General features: G+C 41.0%; 2 protein-coding genes across 2 annotated transcripts in view; both read left to right on the top strand.

The window, feature by feature from the left end:
• Positions 1–3,809, top strand: part of LOC139452478 (tetraspanin-5-like) — a 28,629-nt gene extending 24,820 nt beyond the window's left edge. The window contains exons 6-7 of the mRNA XM_071233969.1: positions 191–310; positions 1,031–3,809. Of these exons, the coding sequence (XP_071090070.1) occupies positions 191–310; positions 1,031–1,105 (195 nt within the window). The 3' untranslated portion in view covers positions 1,106–3,809. The remainder of the gene's footprint in view (positions 1–190; positions 311–1,030) is intronic.
• Positions 3,810–4,679: 870 nt separating this feature from the next.
• LOC139452120 (lipase maturation factor 1-like) lies at positions 4,680–19,628 on the top strand. Its single transcript, XM_071233445.1, has 8 exons — positions 4,680–4,838; positions 7,231–7,663; positions 8,003–8,013; positions 8,475–8,611; positions 8,779–8,850; positions 9,270–9,410; positions 17,914–18,067; positions 18,188–19,628. Exons 1-8 carry the CDS (start codon positions 4,727–4,729, stop codon positions 18,310–18,312), a joined length of 1,185 nt encoding a protein of 394 aa, XP_071089546.1. The 5' UTR covers positions 4,680–4,726; the 3' UTR covers positions 18,313–19,628.
• Positions 19,629–21,682: the final 2,054 nt, after the last annotated feature.

Here is a 21,682-nt window from a genome sequence, read left to right as displayed (position 1 = left end):
GTGCAGTATGTTTTCTAATCCTGATAAACGAAATCTTAGTCGTCATTTTTGTGTCGCAATATAACATGAATCTAAACGGACGCTACTTCGTGATAAATACCAGTGTAACTCAAGAACACCGTTAGACTAACGGCGACAGCTGATCATAGCCACCTGTTGTATATTTCATGTTTGAATATGTACATTGCAGGCATCGGCACAGCTGACGTCCCGGATATACACGCAGGGGTGTTTGAAGGGGGTCCAGACATTCCTGGATGGATCAGCGCTCATCATAGGGGGAGTTTGTATAGGAATTCTGTTACCGCAGGTGAGTTCTTATCATCATCATCATCATCATCATCATCATCATCATCATCATCATCCAGTGGGCGGAGGGGTAGCCTTGTGGTTAAAGCGTTCGCTCGTCACGCCGAAGACCCGGGTTCGATTCCACATCATCATCATCCAGTGTGCGGTGGGGTAGCCTTGTGGTTAAAGCGTTCGCTCGTCACCCGACGGTAGCCTTGTGGTTAAAGCGTTCGCTCGTCACCCGACGGTAGCCTTGTGGTTAAAGCGTTCGCTCGTCACCCGACGACCCGGGTTCGATTCCACACATGGGTACAATGTGTGAAACCCTTTTCTGCTGTCCCCCGCCATGATATTGCTGGAATATTGCTAAAAGCGGCGTAAAACCATACTCACTCACTCAGTTTGTTATCATGACCATTAGCATCATCGCTTAGCAACATCAGTGCTATAGAAACGGAAAAGTAATGGTAGCGAGTGAGTGAGTGAATATGGTTTTACTCGCTATGCAGAGTTGCGTCCCTTTCGCTGAGCCAAAAGCCAATGATCATGAGTTCGAATCCCGGTTCAGCCCGATTATGTTTCTAGGTGTGTCAGCACCAAACCCGTGTTCGTGGGTGTCACCAACTTGGTAAACGTCTGATACATTAAGCTGACACTCCGTGATGTACTGTTCAAAGTAGAGTTGAACCCAACTCACTCACTCACTCATGACATTCAATACATTCGCTCTACCTTCCAGGCGCTGTTCGTGTGTCTCGCGCGGATGCTGAAAGATCAAATCTTGGAACAAAAGTCGAAATGGGCAAGGTCATGAGTGGAACCGATATTGCAATAATTCCGGATGATTCTTCTTGTGGTGTCGTCAAAGACAGAATTATTGAATATGCAAAATTATTATGATTGCAATACGACTTGCAGCTCAAGTGAACGTTGACTTTCATACCATATTCGGAGTTGTGATAATATATTTTAGGGATTTTCCCACCGTATTTCTTGTGCAAAGTATTTTCACGAATCTTTATTGCTGCGGGTTGAGATATCTAAATGTAAATGTTTGTACATAAAATAATTACTATAAGTGAATTGGATATTTAGTCTTTCATTATATTCAAGTAACCATGGAAACGTACAGAAAGCGATATATAGTTACATTTCGTGATACAACCAAACATTAAATGCCTTCACAAAGTCACAATTTACGTCAAACGGGATTAGTTATCTTCAACGGTACGTTTAATTGTGGTAGGTGCACACAAAGCATATCATCTACCCGACAGCAAACAGGAAGCACTGTTTTGAAATAAAAGTTCTTGTATTTTCTGCCGGGTATATTTCATTCTAATTTTTGGTTCTGAATGTATTTTAAACATCTATTGGTTAACAACCTTCACGAAACAATGATTCAAAAGTATTTGTTTTGTTGCCGTTCTATTCCTTTATTTAAGAGTTTGTACATTTTAATTTCATAAAAAATAATATTGGAAATCGGCCTAGTCTAACCGAGTATTAAGCTTGTGGAGTCGTGATTTTCGATTGACAAGTCACATTGGTCCCATAAGTTACATATTTTTGACACTTTATGACTTTCAGTCCAACTATAATTCCAACGATTTTATTTAAATGACCATGTGCTCATCGGTTCACCAAAGTGGTAAACGTATGGGACCTGCATCACTTCGGGCTTTCCTCCCATATTAAGCAGTCACGCCGTGATATAACTGGAATACTGATCAAAGCGGCGTTAAACCAAACTCACTCACAATATGACCACATGTTTGTTTCCTTACTCCAACAAGCAACGTTTCCGTACGTCATGGGGTGACGTCTTTTAAGTAACAATTTAATAGTTGGAATAACTCATTAACCCCCTGGATGCCACAGGGACATATAATATATATGTTCCTCTTTAATCTTCGTTTTGAAGTGGAACACAATTCAAAATAAATTCACCGACAAAAGAAACTCGAACACCATACATATTGGTTAATGTATGAGGAATTACTCATATTTAAGAGATATTAGATTGGTTCGACGCAGAAACGAACATACTGGTATGTTGCGTTAACCGACGCTCATGAACGCATCACATGTGACGTCATAGATCAATGACTCGAGATGCACCATATGTCTCGTGCAAGATTAGCGTGTAAAGATTGGAAATCACGTGCAGCATATCGTGATAAGAACGATGACACTATGGTAACACTTGACTTATTGTTAGTTTTGTTATTAAGTGGTACACATTGGAAACATCTCTTCTTAACGTACATACTTCTCTTTATGTTTCTCTGGTTCGCGTTTCTTTTGGCGGTAAGTATATATCACGCAGGCTAATTTAACACCAATTGATAGGATATTGAATACATGTAGTCAACATCTCTGTGTTATTTTACAGTTAGAGGTAGGCCAAGTACAAATCTACATTTCAGAACTAGAATGTGCGTCTGAAAAAACTCGACATCCACGAGGTTAGGGCAGACAAATACATAAATTCTTTAAAACAACCTTGTTTGATCGTGTGTAGTCATGGTCCTGAATAGTCTCCCTTTGTCTGAATAGTCTCCCTTAGTTGTGTACACACCAAGCTCCTCACATAATCCGTTAGGGGAGCTCTCTATACTATCGCTGCCACCAGTCAAAACTCCCCACTGGGATAGGTGGCTCCAACCATGCTTGGAGTTTAACTCGCAACCGAATGACCGTTATGTTTACAAACAAGTGACGACTGTCGTGACGCCGAATACACTTACCGCTGATAAATTACTTTCTTTGTTTGTCAATTTGAATTTCTATTTCATTAAAAGTATCATCTTTATTGATGTGGTAAGAATGTATGGGAGAAGTTGGTTGATTTTCTGTTAATCTGCAATCTCGAACCAATCTCTTTATTAAAACAACAAAGTAAATGCATCTGGAAAACATGGTCAGTAGTAAACCTTTTCAAAATAAAATATGATGACATTCTCAAAGACATAAACAAAAGTATAAACGTGACTAATATGGGGTTGGAGGGGTTGAAGGGGTTGGAGGGCAAATTTCACGATTCTTGTAATGGCCGCACCCACACTGGTTGCAGCGATGTTACCGAGAGTGTAACGAAGGTGTCACACGCTGGAATGGAGCTTGTGCACACACATGGGGAGCATTCAGCTTCAAGGCTCTTCTGTCAGTAACTGTTAATTTTTAGTTAATTCATGTGACTCAACACAAATGATTAAACCATTATGTTTAGTATGACTGACACAGGGAGTAACATTTCTGTGCCAGATCATCAAAGAATGTCTTGACGATCACCAATGATGCGTTCCTTGATCACCCGACAGACTGACACTTATTCAATAAAACATGGTATCGGTGTTATTTATTCAGGAACGTCGAATTCCAGACTATAATTAATTATTCTACAGTTACAAAGTGTGTTGTTTGGAATTAAGAGGTTGATATCTGTAAAAACATGGATATAACGTCCTACCAGAGTGTACATTTTTTTACATTTGAAGCAATAAATATATTTTTGTAAACAACATTTTCTTTTTTACTCATGTGAAAATTAACACCATACCCACAAGATAAAACTGGTGTTTAGAGAACAAATTAAATGTGTCCTCAACAACAACAACAACAACAATAGTGTGTCCTGATCAACAACAACAACAATAGTGTGTCCTGATCCCGACGCTCATGCTATCGTCCACTGGGTTTGGGCTTCTCTTCGAGCTGTGTATCAATGGTGTGAGGATCACTTGAGTATGTGTGAAAATGTTTGTTCAGAGCCAGACATATTTCTGAAAGAAAAGAATCTGTTCCCGGAAGTGCTGGGGAAAATAATTTGTCCTCGGGTTACACACAGAAAACAGTTTTCACAGGTAGGATGTTCTTAAAATAATGATGTGAGGATCTCAAAAATAGTGTTTGCCCATCCTTTCAGTGAGCGTCTAAAGATGTACACGCCATTAGTTCATGATAAGTACATGTATTCTTGTGGTCCAGTGACACCCCAATACATGTATTTGCACTGAGTGAGTGAATGAGTATTGATTTAAGCCGCTTTTAGCAACAATCCAGTGATGCTATTCCAGCGGGCAGACCAAAAGTGGGCTTCACACATTGTGGCTATATTGGGAATCGAACCCAGATCTTCGGCGTGACGAGCTTACGCTTTTACCACCGGCTTCACACCGTCCCATTTAGATATTGCAAGTACTGACACAAATTCACATTGGTGTTTTACATTGCCCAAAAGCAAAGAAGGGAGAACAGCAACACTAAGCGAAAACTAGTCTGCAGTTACGTGTAATAGGTCAACTTGGTACACAGCGACTCTGAATGACCTTATGACGTAAGTAAACTGGTTCCCCGTGGTTGTTGCGCGATCAGGGTGGCCTCAACAGGAAAAGGGCCGGTTTAACTGCGAGTCGTGCATTTTATTCCCAACATGAGTGATTCAGAACCTGACAGAGATATCAGCAGAAATGACAGTGAAGTGAAAGAAGGCACATTCTGGTTGGCAAGAAATGTTCTTTTGAGATGTCTTGGATTAATTTACTGTAAGTGTTATGTTATGTGGAATATTTTAAATGTAAGTCTTTGTAAACACATATCCGAACAGGTTTCTGATAGCAGAGACATTGTGCAAATTGAGAACTCTCGTGGAAATGTTTATACCAATTGTTCCCAAACCATTTACCCGAATACAGCCATACTTTTTCCTTGGAATGATATTTTGTTAGAGTTATGATAACCACGAAGGGATCGAGTGTAATACCTTGGATATTGTGTTTGCATGCTGCAATGCATGACACAAAACAAGGAAACACGATAAGGGTTATCTCAAAGTTTCTAGGTCAACAGCTCCCTGTGAATCGATAACTCGACTGAGTATAAATACAATGCCTAAAGTATATCAGGGGATAGAGAGAGAGAGAGAGAGAGAGAGAGAGAGAGATTGGGGAAAAATGTGTCATAATCGAGGTCACTTTGATCTGTTTCTTGCGTAAAGATTCATAGTGACAAGACTATCCTCAAGACGGTTTCACAAAAGGGATAGGGATGACTTCAACTTTCCCTTTATGTCGAGCAACATTCCAGCAGTTACAGCCATTGGTGCTTACATTTCACAACTTTTGGGGTTCTGCGAAGATTTCAAAGAGCATCATAAGACTCTTGTTCAAAAGGTAGTTGATCAGGGTTACAACATTCAAGGCCTAAAGCCTTCAAAACCTTTTATGTTTGACATATGGAGGACATTTCCAAATTTGACAAATTTGATGTCCTATGCAATTTCCTATTTTGACTTGTACCATATGTTTCTCGTGTACTAGCAGTAAAGGTGAAAATGACTAGGAAGAAAGGAGATAATAACAAACACATTGAACGATTTTTTCCGAGGAAGGTGTCAGATGATCCTCAAGTTTGAAGATCCAGATGAAGGGTTAGACAATTCCAAAGCAAGGCAGCAACTGGATAGGGCATTGGATCTCTCAATTCATATGTCCAGCTATGTCAGAGGCCTCGCTGGTCCATCTTCCAATCAAGCTAAGAGTACAACAAGCCATCATTGACGTGAAGAACAGAAGTTCTTAATGTAGTCGATTCTAGTTCATTGTACCTAGATATAACAAATTCAGATAGCACAAGGAAATATACAGAGCATGCAGGTCTTTAGATTTCACCGGGGTCTCATTTCCAGTCAATTGTGGGATATACCTAGGTTTGAAAGTCCTGAAATATACCTAGGTTTAAAAGTCATGGGATATTTATTTGGGTTTAAAAGTCATGGGATATACCTAGGTTTGAAAGTCATTGGATATACCAAGGTTTGAAAGTCATTTGATATATCTAGGTTTAAAAGTAATGGGATATACCTAGGTTTGAAAGTCATGGGATATACCTAGGTTTAAAAGTCATGGGATATACCTAGGTTTGAAAATCATGGGATATACCTAGGTTTAGAAGTCATGGGATATACCTAGGTTTAGAGTCAAGGGATACACCCAGGATTAAAAGTCATGGTATATATCTAGGTTTGCAAGTCATGGGATATACCTATGTTTGCAAGTCATGGGATATACCTAGGTTTGAAGGTCATGGGATATACCAAGGTTTGAAAGTCATTTGATATATCTAGGTTTAAAAGTCATGGTATATGCCTAGGTTTGAAAGTCATGGGATATGCCTAGGTTTGAAAGTCATGGGATATACCTAGGTTTAAAAGTCATGGGATATACCTAGGTTTAGAGTCATGGGAGATACCTATAGGTTTGAAAGTCATGGGATATACCTAGGTTTGCAAGTCATGGGATACACCTAGGCTTAAAAGTCATGGGATATACCCATGTTTGCAAGTCATGGGATATACCTTGGGTTAAAAGTTATTGGATATACCTAGGTTTGAAAGTCATGGGATAGAACTAGGTTTGAAAGTCATGGGATATACATGTACCTAGGGTTAAAAGTCATGGGATATACCTAGGTTCGAAAGTCATGTGATATACCTAGGTTTTGAAGTCATGAGGTATACCTAGGTTTGAAAGTCATGGGATATACGTTGGTTTATAAGTCCGATGAACATTTTTGCTATGGGAAGAAATATATACTCCTAAAAATAAAAAGTTTTAACGCATACGTGTTTTTCAAGAAATTCATTCTGTGACTTCTACACGGATTTAAAAAGGATTCGTGGGACATGTGTGTGTTTGGAAGTTTACAAAGTGAAACAGACTTCCTCAAACGTTGACGGAGAAGTCTTTGTAGGTCACAATAACGTTACAATCGCAAGCACTGTAACTGTAAGCCTTCTATCGTGTGCGTCCACTATCAGCCTCAATGAAAGCACGAGAACTCTTGTTCGAAATCTGAACAGGATTTTATCTGAGTTCCGTCCTTCAAAACCAATTTTCGTTTATATATATGTTTGACGTTTTACGTCTACTTTTGCAGTTGGGGCATTTCTCATTACCTTGCATCAGAACAAACGGTTGTTTGGAAAAGAAGGCTTTCTCCCAAACGAGGCCAGTGCAGATCTTGGAGACATCATCAACAGACTTTCGAACACAGATCGAGAGGGTGTTATTAACAATCCAAAAATCGCCTACTGGTTTTTCAACGGCCTTCTCCCATACACGTCCAATACAGACATTAGATACAGCATCAAGAGTCTTGCTGACACAGATCGAGAGAGTGTTATCGACGTTCCAAAAATCGTCTACTGGTTTTTCAAGGACAACAAGCCAGATGAGAATACTCTTGTTTTTATCACGCATCTCGGCTTGGCTCTGTCTCTGTCCCTCGTCATTAGAGGAGCAGCAAACTGGGTTTTGATGTTGTGTCTGTGGACCATATACCATTTACTTGTTGACGCCGGACGCCAGTGGTAGGTAGATTTGTTTATATTAGATCTGTAGCTTCGCATTGACAAATACTTTTATGGTTTAGATTAGAATTATTTTGTATCCCCATATTGCCAAAAAAATGCCTCTTGATAAAACTTTACATTGAAATATTCGCTTTGAGACTTTTAACATTATGTATACTAAATCACCAGTATTATATCTTGAATTTCAATTCTGACAGTTCATGCGAATAATCGTGTTTAGTTTTTGTTGTAATCTTTATCACATGATTCGTTTATCTTTTATCATAATGTTGTGTCTGTATTGTAAGAAATCTTCACGCTAAACCATAACCAATGTTATTGTACTTTTTTTTGTAGGTATAGCTTTGGTAAGTTGATTTGTTTCTTCATATAATTTACCAGTTTATATTTTGCTAGTTCAGTTGTTAGCTTAACAAAGAAACCAGTCCAATTCAATATGACAAACAATACTGAATAACTATTAGGATAGAACACGTGGTTTTAACCTGCACCAGATCTCATGTTATGAATGATCATAACTGATTGTAAAACGTCTGTGTACTGCTTTTGTCCGCTCTTTGTATCATGCCTTGAGCATCAATTAATGACATTGTCTTCCCTTAGGTTGGGAGTTTCAGCTTCTGGAGACTGGATTCCTGGCTACATTCCTGTGCCCTGTGTGTTTTAACGTGCATCATCCCTCGTGTTATGCATGATGATAATTAGCTGTAAACGTCTGCGTACTACCTCTGTCCACGCTTTTTATACTGCCTTGGATATCCATTAATGACTGGTATTTCGTTTAAGTAATGCCATTGTCTTCCCTTAGGTTGGGAGTTTCAGCTTCTAGAGACTGGTTTCCTGGCTACATTCCTGTGCCCTGTGTGGAGCCTAAGACAACCACCGACATCTCGCGCTGTCATCCGGGGGTTTAAATGGATGTTTTTCCGCATAATGTGTGGATTGGTTTGTATAACATGTCATTATTGCTAAGGAAATAGTAAAATAGAACATCCTGTGTGTGTTGTGTCTCTGTCTGTCTGTCTGTCTGTGTCTAACATTATTGTTTATAGCTGTTTGTCTCAAGTATTACATTTATGCTTGGTAATCGTGTTGTTTTTTGTTTGTTATAGACTTACGACAAATACCGGAGAGATCATGATATTTGCTTCACATATTTCACTTGCATGAATTATCATTATCAGGTAACTACAAAGCTGTGAATATAAAATGTGAACGCCAGAGAATACCTTGTCTCGAATAACATCTGGAATAACAGATTCCACAATGCATAGGTCGAAAAAGGCTAGTTATCGGTGAACATTATGTAAAAGGATCACTGAAAATCAGTGATGAAACCAGGTTTTCACGAAAAGTGTATACATGTCCTGTCATACCAGGAGTACCGGTAGCCATGAATAATAAATAAAGATAGTTTGCATGACAAGGCAATCTCATATTACTACTCAACTACTCATGTGGCTACTAATGGTGTAGCCATGCAATCTGTGTTATAGTTTAACCAAGTTCAATGACAACTATGTTCACCATCATAATAATGTATTTACTTACAAAATGTAATGACTGATGATAAGGACTATATGTAATGTTTTATTCCCCACAGACCACGCCATTTAGTGTCAACAGTGACTGTCCAAAGACGAGGCAGAACCAGTTTAATGTCTACCATATGTTAGCTCCATACTTCCTGATATTTGGACGCAGAATGACCATCATTGCAGGAGCAATATGCATATATTCTCAGGTATGTCCACCAGAATAACACTGAAAGTCCAAACAGACAATGTCTTATGTGTGTCAACCAGTGTATGTCTAATGTGTGTCCACCAGTGTATATCTTATGTGTGTCCACCAGTGTATGTTTCATGTGTGTCCACCAGTGTATATCGTAAGTGTGTCCACCAGTGTATGTCTCATGTGTGTCCACTAGTGTATGTCTCATGTGCGTCCACCAGTGTATGTCTCATGTGTGCACAACAGTGTATGTGTCAGTCATGTCCACCAGTATATGTCTCATGTGTGTCGACCAGTGTGCGTCTCATGTGTGTCCACCAGTGTGCATCTCATGTGTGTTCACCAGTGTATGTCTGAGGCATGTCTACCAGTGTATGTCTCATGTGTGTCCACCAGTGTGCGTCTCATGTGTGTCCACCAGAGTGCGTCTCATGTGTGTCCACCTGTGTGTGTCGCTTGTGTGTCCACCAGTGTGTGTCACATGTGTGTACACCAGTGTATGCCTCAGGCATGTCAACCAGTGTATGTCTCAGACATATCCACCAGTGTATGTCTCATGTGTGTCCACCAGTGTATATCTTATGTGTGTCCAGCAGTCTATGTTTAAAAGGTGTGTCCGTCAGTGTATATCGTAAGTGCGTCCACCAGTGTATGTTTCATGTGTGTCCACCAGTGTATGTCTCATGTGTATCCACCAGTGTAAGTGTCATGTGTGTCCACCATTGTATGTCTCATGTGTGTCCACCAGTGTATGTCTCAGGCATGTCCACCAGTGTATGTCTCATGTGTGTCCACCAGTGTATGTCTCATGTGTGTCCACCAGTGTATGTCTCAGGCATGTCCACCAGTGTATGTCTCATGTGTGTCCACCATTGTATGTCCCATGTGTGTCCACCAGTGTAAGTCTCATGTGTGTCCACCATTGTATGTCTCATGTGTATCCACCAGTTTATGTCTCATGTGTGTCAACCAGTTTAAGTCTCTTGTGTGTCCACCAGTGTATGTCACTTGTGTGTCAACCAGTTTATGTCTTATGTGTGTCCACCAGTGTATGTCTCAGACATGTCCACCATTGTATGTCTCACGTGTGTCCACCAGTGTATGTCTCATGTGTGTCGACCAGTGTATATCTCATGTGTGTCCACCAGTGTATGTCTCATGCATGCCCACCATTGTATATCTCATGTGTGTCCACCAGTGTATGTCTCATGTGTGTCAACCAGTTTATGTCTCATGTGTGTCCACCAGTGCATGTCTCATGTGTGTCCAGCAGTGTATATCTCATCTGTGTCCAGCAGCGTATGTCTCTTGTGTGTCAACCAGTGTATGTCTCAGACATGTCCACCATTGTATGTCTTATGTGTGTCCACCAGAGTATGTCTTCTGTGTGTCCACCAGTGTATGTCTTATGTGTGTCCACCAGTGTATGTCTTATGTGTGTCCACCAGTGTATGTCTCAGGCATGTCCACCAGTGTATGTCTCAGACATGTCCACCAGAGTAATTCTCATGTGTGTCCACCAGTGTATGTCTCATGTGTGTCCACCAGTGTATGTCTCATGTGTGTCCACCAGAGTATGTCTTATGTGTGTCCACCAGTGTATATCTCATGTGTGTCCACCAGAGTATGTCTTATTTGTGTCCACCAGTGTATGTCTCATGTGTGTCCACCAGAGTATGTCTTATGTGTGTCCACCAGTGTATGTCTTATGTGTGTCCACCCGTGTATGTCTCATGTGTGTCCACCAGTTTAAGTCTCATGTGTGTCCACCATTGTGTGTCTCATGTGTGTCCACCAGTGTATGTCTCAGGCATGTCCACCAGTGTATGTCTCATGTGTGTCCACCATTGTATGTCCCATGTGTGTCCACCAGTGTAAGTCTCATGTGTGTCCACCATTGTATGTCTCATGTGTATCCACCAGTTTATGCCTCATGTGTGTCAACCAGTTTAAGTCTCTTGTGTGTCCACCAGTGTATGTCACTTGTGTGTCCACCAGTGTATGTCTCATGTGTGTCCACCATTGTATGTCTCAGACATGTCCACCATTGTATATCTCATGTGTGTCCACCAGTGTATGTCTCATGTGTGTCCACCAGTGTATGTCTCATGTGTGTCCACCAGAGTATGTCTTATATGTGTCCAGCAGTGTATGTCTCATGTGTGTCCACCAGAGTATGTCTCATGTATGTCCACCAGCGTATGTCTAATGTGTGTCAACCAGTTTATGTCTTATGTGTGTCCACCATTGTATGTCTCAGACATGTCCACCATTGTATGTCTCATGTGTATCCACCAGTTTATGTCTCATGTGTGTCCAGCAGTGTATATCTCATCTGTGTCCAGCAGTGTATATCTCATCTGTGTCCAGCAGTGTATGTCTCATGTGTGTCCATCAGTGCATGTCTCATGTGTGTCCACCAGTGTATATCTCATCTGTGTCCAGCAGTGTATATCTCATCTGTGTCCAGCAGTGTATATCTCATCTGTTGTCCAGCAGTGTATATCTCATCTGTGTCCAGCAGTGTATATCTCATCTGTGTCCAGCAGTGTATGTCTCATGTGTGTCAACCAGTTTATGTCTCATGTGTGTCCACCAGTGCATGTCTCATGTGTGTCCAGCAGTGTATATCTCATCTGTGTCCAGCAGCGTATGTCTCTTGTGTGTCAACCAGTGTATGTCTCAGACATGTCCACCATTGTATGTCTTATGTGTGTCCACCAGAGTATGTCTTCTGTGTGTCCACCAGTGTATGTCTTATGTGTGTCCACCAGTGTATGTCTTATGTGTGTCCACCAGTGTATGTCTTATGTGTGTCCACCAGTGTATGTCTCAGGCATGTCCACCAGTGTATGTCTCAGACATGTCCACCAGAGTAATTCTCATGTGTGTCCACCAGTGTATGTCTCATGTGTGTCCACCAGTGTATGTCTCATGTGTGTCCACCAGTGTATATCTCATGTGTGTCCACCAGAGTATGTCTTATTTGTGTCCACCAGTGTATGTCTCATGTGTGTCCACCAGAGTATGTCTTATGTGTGTCCACCAGTGTATGTCTTATGTGTGTCCACCCGTGTATGTCTCATGGATGTCCATCAGTGTAAGTCTCATGTGTGTCCACCAGTGTATGTCTCATGTGTATCCACCTGTGTATGACTGAGTGATGTCCACCAGTGTATGTCTCATGTGTGTCGACCAGTGTATATCTCATGTGTGTCCACCAGTGTATGTCTCATGCATGCCCACCAGTGTATGTCTCGTGTGTCAACCACTGTATGTCTCATGTGTGTCCACCAGTGTATGTCTCAGGCATGTCAACCAGTGTATGTATCAGGCATGTGTGTCCACCAGTGTATGTATCATGTGTCCACCAGTATATCTGTGATATGTCCACCAGAATGTCGCCATCTGTGATACGTCCACCAGTATATCTCGGTCTGTGATATGTCCGCGAGTATATCTCGGTCTGTGATATGTCCACGAGTATATCTCTGTCTGTGATATGTCCACCAGTATATCTCTGTCTGTGATATGTCAACCATTATATATCGGTCTGTGATATGTCCACGAGTATATCTCTGTCTGTGAAACGTCCACGGGTATAACTCTCTCTGTGATACGTCCACCACTATATATCGGTCTGTGATATGTCCACAAGTATATCTCTGTCTGTGATACGTCCAGCAGTATATCGCGGTCTGTGATATGTCCACGAGTATATCTCGGTCTGTGATATGTCCACGAGTATATCTCTGTCTGTTATATGTCCACCAGTATATCTCTGTCTGTGATATGTCAACCATTATATCTCGGTCTGTGATATGTCCACCAGTATATCTCTGTCTGTGATATGTCAACCATTATATCTCGTTCTGTGATATGTCCACGAGTATATCTCTGTCTGTGATATGTCAACCATTATATATCGGTCTGTGATGTCCACCAGTATATCTCTGTCTGTGATATGTCAACCATTATATATTGGTCTGTGATATGTCCACCAGTATATATCGGTCTTTGATATGTGCATCAGTATATCTCTGTCTGTGATATGTGCATCAGTATATTTCGGTCTGAGATACGTCCACCAGCATATCTCTGTCTGTGATGTCCACCAGTATATCTCGGTCTGTGATATGTGCACCAGTATATCTCTGTCTGTCATATGGCCACAAGTATATCTCGGTCTGTGATATTTCCACCAGTGTATCTCGGTCTGTGATATGTGCATCAGTATATCTCTGTCTGTGATATGTCAACCAGTATATCTCGGTCTGTGATATGTCCACCAGTATATCTCGGTCTGTGATATGGCCACCAGTATATCTCGGTCTGTGATATGGGCACCAGTATATCTCGGTCTGTGATCTTTCCACCAGCATATCTCTGTCTGTGATGTCAACCAGTATATCTCGGTCTGTGATCTTTCCACCATCATATCTCTGTCTGCGATGTCCACCAGTATATCTCTGTCTGTGATTTCAACCAGCATATCTTGGTCTGTGATCTTTCCACCAGCATATCTCTGTCTGTGATGTCCACCAGTATATCTCTGTCTGTGATATGTCAACCAGTATATCTCTGTCTATGATATGTCCACCAGTATATCTCGGTCGGTGATATGGCCACCAGTATATCTCGGTCTGTGATATGGCCACCAGTATATCTCGGTCTGTGATATGTCCACCAGTATATCTCTGTCTATGATATGTGCACCAGTATATCTCTGTCTATGATATGTGCACCAGTATATTTCGGTCTGTGATATGGCCACCAGTATATTTCGGTCTGTGATATGTCCACCAGTATATCTCTGTCTATGATATGTGCACCAGTGTATCTCTGTCTGTGATATGGCCACCAGTGTATCTCTGTCTGTGATATGGCCACCAGTATATCTCGGTCTGTGATATGTGCACCAGTATATCTCGGTCTGTGATATGTCCACCAGTGTATCTCGGTCTGTCATATGGCCACCAGTATATCTCGGTCTGTGATATGTGCACCAGTATATCTGGGTCAATGATATTTCTACCAGTGTATCTCTGTCTGTGAACTGTCCACCAGTATATATCGGTCTGTCAAATGTGCACCAGTATATCTCGGTCTGTGATATGTTCCTTTAGTATATCTCGGTCTGTGATATGTGCACCAGTATATCTCGGTCTGAGATACGTCCACCAGCATATCTCTGTCTGTGATGTCCACCAGTATATCTCTGTCTGTGATATGTGCACCAGTATATCTGGGTCTGTGATATGTTCCTTTAGTATATCTCGGTCTGAGATACGTCCACCATCAAATCTTTGTCTGTGATGTCCACCAGTATATCTCTGTCTGTGATATGTGCACCAGTATATCTCTGTCTATGATATGTCCACCCGTATATCTCGGTCTGTGATCTTTCCACCAGCATATCTCTGTCTGTGATGTCAACCAGTATATCTCGGTCTGTGATCTTTCCACCATCATATCTCTGTCTGCGATGTCCACCAGTATATCTCTGTCTGTGATTTCAACCAGCATATCTTGGTCTGTGATCTTTCCACCAGCATATCTCTGTCTGTGATGTCCACCAGTATATCTCTGTCTGTGATATGTCAACCAGTATATCTCTGTCTATGATATGTCCACCAGTATATCTCGGTCGGTGATATGGCCACCAGTATATCTCGGTCTGTGATATGGCCACCAGTATATCTCGGTCTGTGATATGTCCACCAGTATATCTCTGTCTATGATATGTGCACCAGTATATCTCTGTCTATGATATGTGCACCAGTATATTTCGGTCTGTGATATGGCCACCAGTATATTTCGGTCTGTGATATGTCCACCAGTATATCTCTGTCTATGATATGTGCACCAGTGTATCTCTGTCTGTGATATGGCCACCAGTGTATCTCTGTCTGTGATATGGCCACCAGTATATCTCGGTCTGTGATATGTGCACCAGTATATCTCGGTCTGTGATATGTCCACCAGTGTATCTCGGTCTGTCATATGGCCACCAGTATATCTCGGTCTGTGATATGTGCACCAGTATATCTGGGTCAATGATATTTCTACCAGTGTATCTCTGTCTGTGAACTGTCCACCAGTATATATCGGTCTGTCAAATGTGCACCAGTATATCTCGGTCTGTGATATGTTCCTTTAGTATATCTCGGTCTGTGATATGTGCACCAGTATATCTCGGTCTGAGATACGTCCACCAGCATATCTCTGTCTGTGATGTCCACCAGTATATCTCTGTCTGTGATATGTGCACCAGTATATCTGGGTCTGTGATATGTTCCTTTAGTATATCTCGGTCTGAGATACGTCCACCATCAAATCTTTGTCTGTGATGTCCACCAGTATATCTCTGTCTGTGATATGTGCACCAGTATATCTCTGTCTGTGATATTTCCACCAGCATATCTTTGTCTGTGATATGTGCACCAGTATATCTCTGTCTGTGATATGTGCACCAGTATATCTCGGTCTGTGATATGTCCAACAGTATATCTCGGTCTGTGATCTTTCCACCAGTATATCTCGGTCTGTGATATGTGCACCAGTATATCTCGGTCTGTGATATGTCCACCAGTATATCTCGGTCTGTGATATGGCCACCAGTATATCTCGGTCTGTGATATTTCCACCAGTGTATCTTGGTCTGTGATATTTGCACCAGTATATCTCGGTCTGTGATATGTGCACCAGTATATCTCGATCTGTGATATCTGCATCAGTATATCTCGGTCTGTGATATGTGCACCAGTATGTCTCGGTCTGTGATATTTCCACCAGTATATCTCGGTCTTTGATATATCTCACAGTCTATATCGGCCTGTGATTTGACCACCAGCATATATTGGTCTATAATGTGTTCGCCATAAATTGATTTATCATATGTTGTATATATATATATATATAGAGAGAGAGAGAGAGAGAGAGAGAGAGATTGAATATTTATCCTCAGAAGCATCAACTTAATACCCTTTTGGATAAGAGCACGGGAGGTATAAGGCGCTAAAATTCGTTGTGCAGACGTGCGACCCTTAGTTCGCCCTGGTCTTTTTGTTCTAGGTGTGCCAGTACCATACCTGGATTTTACCAAGGAGTTAAACGTCTGAGACCTGCATCACTTCGGGCTTTCCTCTCACATTAAGTAGTGACACGAGGGCTGGTCAAACATTTCTAAGCCTGACTGACTTTCAACTAAGGGCCATAACAAAGTGAACTAGTCAATGTAGCACATTGTTTAAGTAGTTCATTGCAAGTCTGTTTGGTCTGTTGAGGCCGTTTGTATATTAGTGACAGCCAGTTGAACGTGATAGGGATCCAAAAGAACGAGTACCGAGTAGTCATCAAGTTTTTTACTTCAGAGAAAAGTACTCCCCAAGAAATTCATGACCTCATGTAACAAATGTATGGGGATAAGTGTCCTAGCTATTCAACTGTTAAACGTTGGGCAGCTATGTTTAAGGCTGGGAGAACAAGGCTCGATGATTGCCCAAGGTGTGGACCCCCTTCAGCTTCAATTTAATGAAGATTCAATCAAGGAGAAAGAAACACTTATACTATCAGATAGATGTATTACCATTGCTGAGCTTGAGGAAAGACACAGATCTAAGCCATGGATCCATTGTAACTATTATTCCTCTACATTTACAGATGAATAAGATTTCTGTCCGTTGGATGCCAAAGTTTCTAAATTCTGATCTTAAGGAAAAAAAACCTGACATTTCCAGAGAAAATATAGAGCTAATTGGGGAGAGTTTCGTCAAATTAAAAAAAGAGATTAGTAACGGGTAAAGAAACATGGGTCTACCACTATGATCCCGAGTCAAAACGTCTATCCATGGAATGGCACCATTCCACTTCTACGACAACAAAGAAAATCAAGTCTTCAAGATCAGGGAAGAAGGTTATAGCCACTGTATTCTGGGATGCAAAGGGAGTGACCCTTGTTGATTACTTAGAAAGTCAAAAGACGATTACCGGTGACTACTATGCTGATTTACTTCATCGCCTGAAGAAAGAAAGAACTATCGCGGCGAGGAATGCTGACTGCTTGAGCTCTACTACTTCATGACAATGCCTCTTCTCACACCTCTCGACTTGCAAAGGCTGTTCTGAGACAAAGTGGATTCGAAGAGCATCCACACCATCCATATTCGCCAGACCTGGCACTAAGTGATTTCCACTTGTTTCCTGGAAGAACACCTTCGTGGAAAGTGCTATGACGACAACGAGGACCTCCAAGCTGCCGTGAATGGGTTTTTCAGGGTGGCTTCACAAAACTTTCTTCCTGACTGTTATTGAAAAGCGTCACCATCGATATGAGAAATGTATTGAAAAGCAGGGAGATTATGTTGAACATATAATTAAAAATACTTTCACAATAGTTAATTTTGTTTTTAGGCTTAGAAGTTTTTTACCAGCCCTCGTATATTTGGAATTCTGTTCAAAACGGCGTTTGACCCAATTCACTCACTCACTCTTTATTTGTTTCCCTTGCACAGGTTTCGTTAATTTATAGTGGAGACCTGAGTCTGTTCAACTGGTTAAACATTGTTCCCTGTCTGACATGTTTTGATGATCGGTGTGTATGTTGGCTGCTGCCCAGGCGTTTGAGGAGGCAGATAGCCTACAAGCAAGAGCTCAGGCAGACAGAGGGTAAGGATTTTGTCAGTCATTTCGAATTCCTTATTGACTATCAACACGGCTATGTCATTATTTCCTGTTGCATTGAATCATGTACATTAACTCAGTCTGATATGTTGGTGATTGTTTCAGGTCTCAAAATGTTCAACCTCTGTTTGGGAATGTTCATTACCCTGCGGAGTATTCAGGTTTTCAACAAAATGTTGGGCGATATGCTTTGGCTCGGCTCACATCCAGAACAAATGGAAAACTACTAACTCTGCATTTAAACTTCAATTCTTCATCCAAATGTATATATTTGGTTATGTTCGAACAGTACAGAGGGCCCTACAGCTGTCTCCCGGGGTAGTAGTGCCAGGATAAACTGTGAAGATATGCGTAAACTTGATGACTTCCCTGTAAACAAAAGTGCCTCATTTTACCGTGGAACACTGTATACACCGCTTCAGTTAAATAACTCTATTTCACATAGCGCTGCTCATATAATATTGCACTGTGCTGGAGATGTTCAGCAAAACCCAGTACCCTTTGATTCTGATATTGAAGCAGTTTTAGAACAAATGAGAAAATACAAGGCTGCAGTTTGTAATGAGGTTAGTCAACTCCGAGATATAATCCAGAATATTCAGGTCAAATACGAAGAGTTGGAAAAGAAATGTGATGAGATAAAAAAGGGCATAATATGGTCTCTTTTTGTGATTCGTGATGACCTTTCGACAATAAAATAAACGCGAAGACAATGCAGTCGAATATTGAAAATGTTTCAAGTCGAACAACCAATCTTGAAGAGAAAATTCAGTTCATTCATAACAAATCAACAGGGTCAACCAACGTCATGCACGAGCAAATCGAGAAGATCAAGGGCGAAGTTCATAGGCTGGTGTAGCAAGTAGGCGGGACAACTTGATCACACACGGGGTGCAGGAGACACTTGACGAGAACTACAGTGTTTGTAAACAAATCGTAGTAGACACCTTGAATTCTGCTCGATCATCTGACCCACTTGTGTTACAGGATATTGTCCGAGCACATAGAGTTGGCAAACCTGTTCCTGGAAAATCGCGGCCTCTGATAGCTAAATTTGTCGAAACGGAAAAGAATATTTTAACGCTCAAAGATAGGTCAGAGCCTAGTACACTCCACATTGGAGTTGCAAATGACTTGACGAAGAGACAGCGTGAGAAACTGTCTTTGCTCAGATAAAAGAACAAGAGGGGTTACTACAAGAATGGCAGGCTCGTTATTGAAGACATGCCAGCTCCTAGTCTGGATGGCAATGAGCATCAGTCGTCGGCTCCAGTTGCAGATCGCGACTCAGGTGGAACGTCATCAACTGTGGAGCAGGAGCGGGTGCTGAGGTCAAGGTCAAAGCTTAACTCAGCCACAGGGAAATAGCGGGGTGGCCAGGGCTGTAAAAGCGAGTCAACAGGCAAAGGAATATCTTACATTTCTTGGAATATAGAAGGTTTAATCAACAAACTGTCCGATAATGACTTTGTTTCCTTTGTATTGCAACATGACATTGTTTCCCTATGTGAAACATGGACAATAGATAATGATTTTAGCGACATTTTTTCAGAGTTTAAATTTTTTTGTTTACCTGCCACAAAAGTGTCCCAGTTCGGGAGGTATTCGGGAGGAATAGTGGTTTTGATAAAATATTCACTGCTAAGATATATTATTGATGTTAAATACGGAGAAAATGCTATCACTATTCTGTTTGATAAAAGTATGTTTGGTTTCGATAGAGATACATTATGTGTGTTTACATATATCCAACCGGAGAGATCGACCTCAATGAATACAGATCACTATGTAGAATACAGAAGGACCAATATGCATAACGTAAAAGGAGTGACCTAGAAAATCCTGCAGCGGGAGACTCAAAACGTTTCTGGGACATGATAAAGCGTGTGTCTGGACGACCGCAACGCCCCAACCCTATTGATATACAGGACTGGGGGACTATTTCTCGTCGCTGTATTTCGAACAGATGGGTATTCAGGATGATCTTGGTGAGAAAACTTGACATATTAGATTCTCCAATCAGCAGATCCGAACTTTATGATAGTATCAGTTCCCTGAAAAATAATTAAACAGCTGGTCTTGACGACTTTCTTAGTGAATATCTAAAATATTCCTCCGCTGTTATAATACCTTATTTAGAAATCATATTTAACAGCATTTATCAAAATGGTGTTTTTCCTGAATGTTGGGCAACTGGGGTAATTATACCACTACACAGGAAAGGGTACGCCTCTGTTCCTGATAACTATTGAGCTATAAACCTCCTGAGTATCCTCAGTAAAGTGTTTACATCTATTTTAAAGTGGAGACTAGTATATTGGGCTGCAACACTTGACAAAATAACTGCATGTCAGTCGGGGTTTCTAAAAGGTTATTCAACTATTGATATTGTCATTCAGCGTTATCTTTCGCGTAAAGGTGGTAAATTTTATGTAGCATTTATTGATTTCTCTAAAGCATTCGACTCCATTCAGCGTCATCATCTATGGAAGCTATTGTACAAACATGTTTTGAGTTCTAAAATGGGTAAAATGTTACAATCCATCTACAGTAAAGTAAAAGCTTGTGTTCGTTCAAACAACGGGGGCATGGGTGGCCCAGTCGTCTAAGGCGCCGCGATTCGCTGTGCAGAATTGCGTCCCTTGGGCACGCCAGAAACCTATGATCGTGGGTTCGAATCCCGGTTCGCCCCGATTATGTTTCTAGGTTTGTCAGCACCATACCCGTGCTCGTGGGTTTCACAGAAGTTTAAACGTCTGAGACATGCATCACTTCGGGATTTCCTCCCGCATTAAGCTGACACGCCGCGATATAACTGGAATACTGTTAAAAGCGGCGTTAAACACAACTCACTCACTCACTCACTCACTCGTTCAAACAACAGAGTATCTGGTACATTTGATTCCTTATTTGGTGTGAGGCAAGTGTGTATGCTTAGTCCTTTTTTGTTTCAGTTTTTTATTAATGAATTGGTTACAGAAATCGAACAAAATTGTCGTTTTGGTGTTCAGGTACATCCGGAATGTATTCATATTTTTCTTCTATTTGCGGATGATCTTATTGTGTTTGGCAATACTGTCAACAACTTACAAATGAAGTTAAATATCTTGCATTATTACTGTTGTAAATGGGAAATGTCAGTGAATTTATCGAAAACAAAAATAGTTGTTTTTAAAAATGTGGGAGGTTTATCACGTTATGAAAAATGGTATTATGACGGAAATGCGGTTGAAGTAGTTACTGGATACAGTTATCTTGGTTTGTATTTCAGCAATAGATTACTGTGGTCGAAAGCTTTAAGTAATATTGCAATTCAGGCCAGAAAGGTGTTCATGATCCGTAGTATACATTCCTTGAAACCATACTCGCCTCACTTTTACTTCAAATTATTTGATGCAAAGATAACACCAATACTTTTATACGGGGCCGAAATTTGGGGGTTCAGTGACATAGAACCACCAGAAAAAGTTCAGTTGTATGCCTGTAAGCGTCGTTTAAATGTAAAGTTATCAACTTCAAATAATGGGGTGTTAGGCGAGTGTGGTAGATACTCTATCCAGTTGCTTGCTGTCTTGAAATGTGTCAAATATTGGCTGTCTC

Source organism: Haliotis cracherodii, unplaced genomic scaffold (assembly GCF_022045235.1).
Source record: "Haliotis cracherodii isolate W230 unplaced genomic scaffold, xgHalCrac1.p SCAF_9, whole genome shotgun sequence".
Taxonomy (NCBI): domain Eukaryota; kingdom Metazoa; phylum Mollusca; class Gastropoda; order Lepetellida; family Haliotidae; genus Haliotis; species Haliotis cracherodii.
Note: the sequence above shows the minus strand (reverse complement) of the source record. Positions and strands in the feature narration are given on the sequence as shown.

What these genes read in the sequence shown, in the direction of transcription:
- LOC139452120 (XM_071233445.1), top strand. Translation starts at nt 4,727, where the DNA reads ATGAGTGATTCAGAACCTGACAGAGATATCAGCAGAAATGACAGTGAA. An exon ending in ATGTCTTGGATTAATTTACT is followed by an intron (nt 4,839 to 7,230) that starts GTAAGTGTTATG and finishes CTACTTTTGCAG; the next exon opens with TTGGGGCATTTCTCATTACC. An exon ending in AGAGCTCAGGCAGACAGAGG is followed by an intron (nt 18,068 to 18,187) that starts GTAAGGATTTTG and finishes TGATTGTTTCAG; the next exon opens with GTCTCAAAATGTTCAACCTC.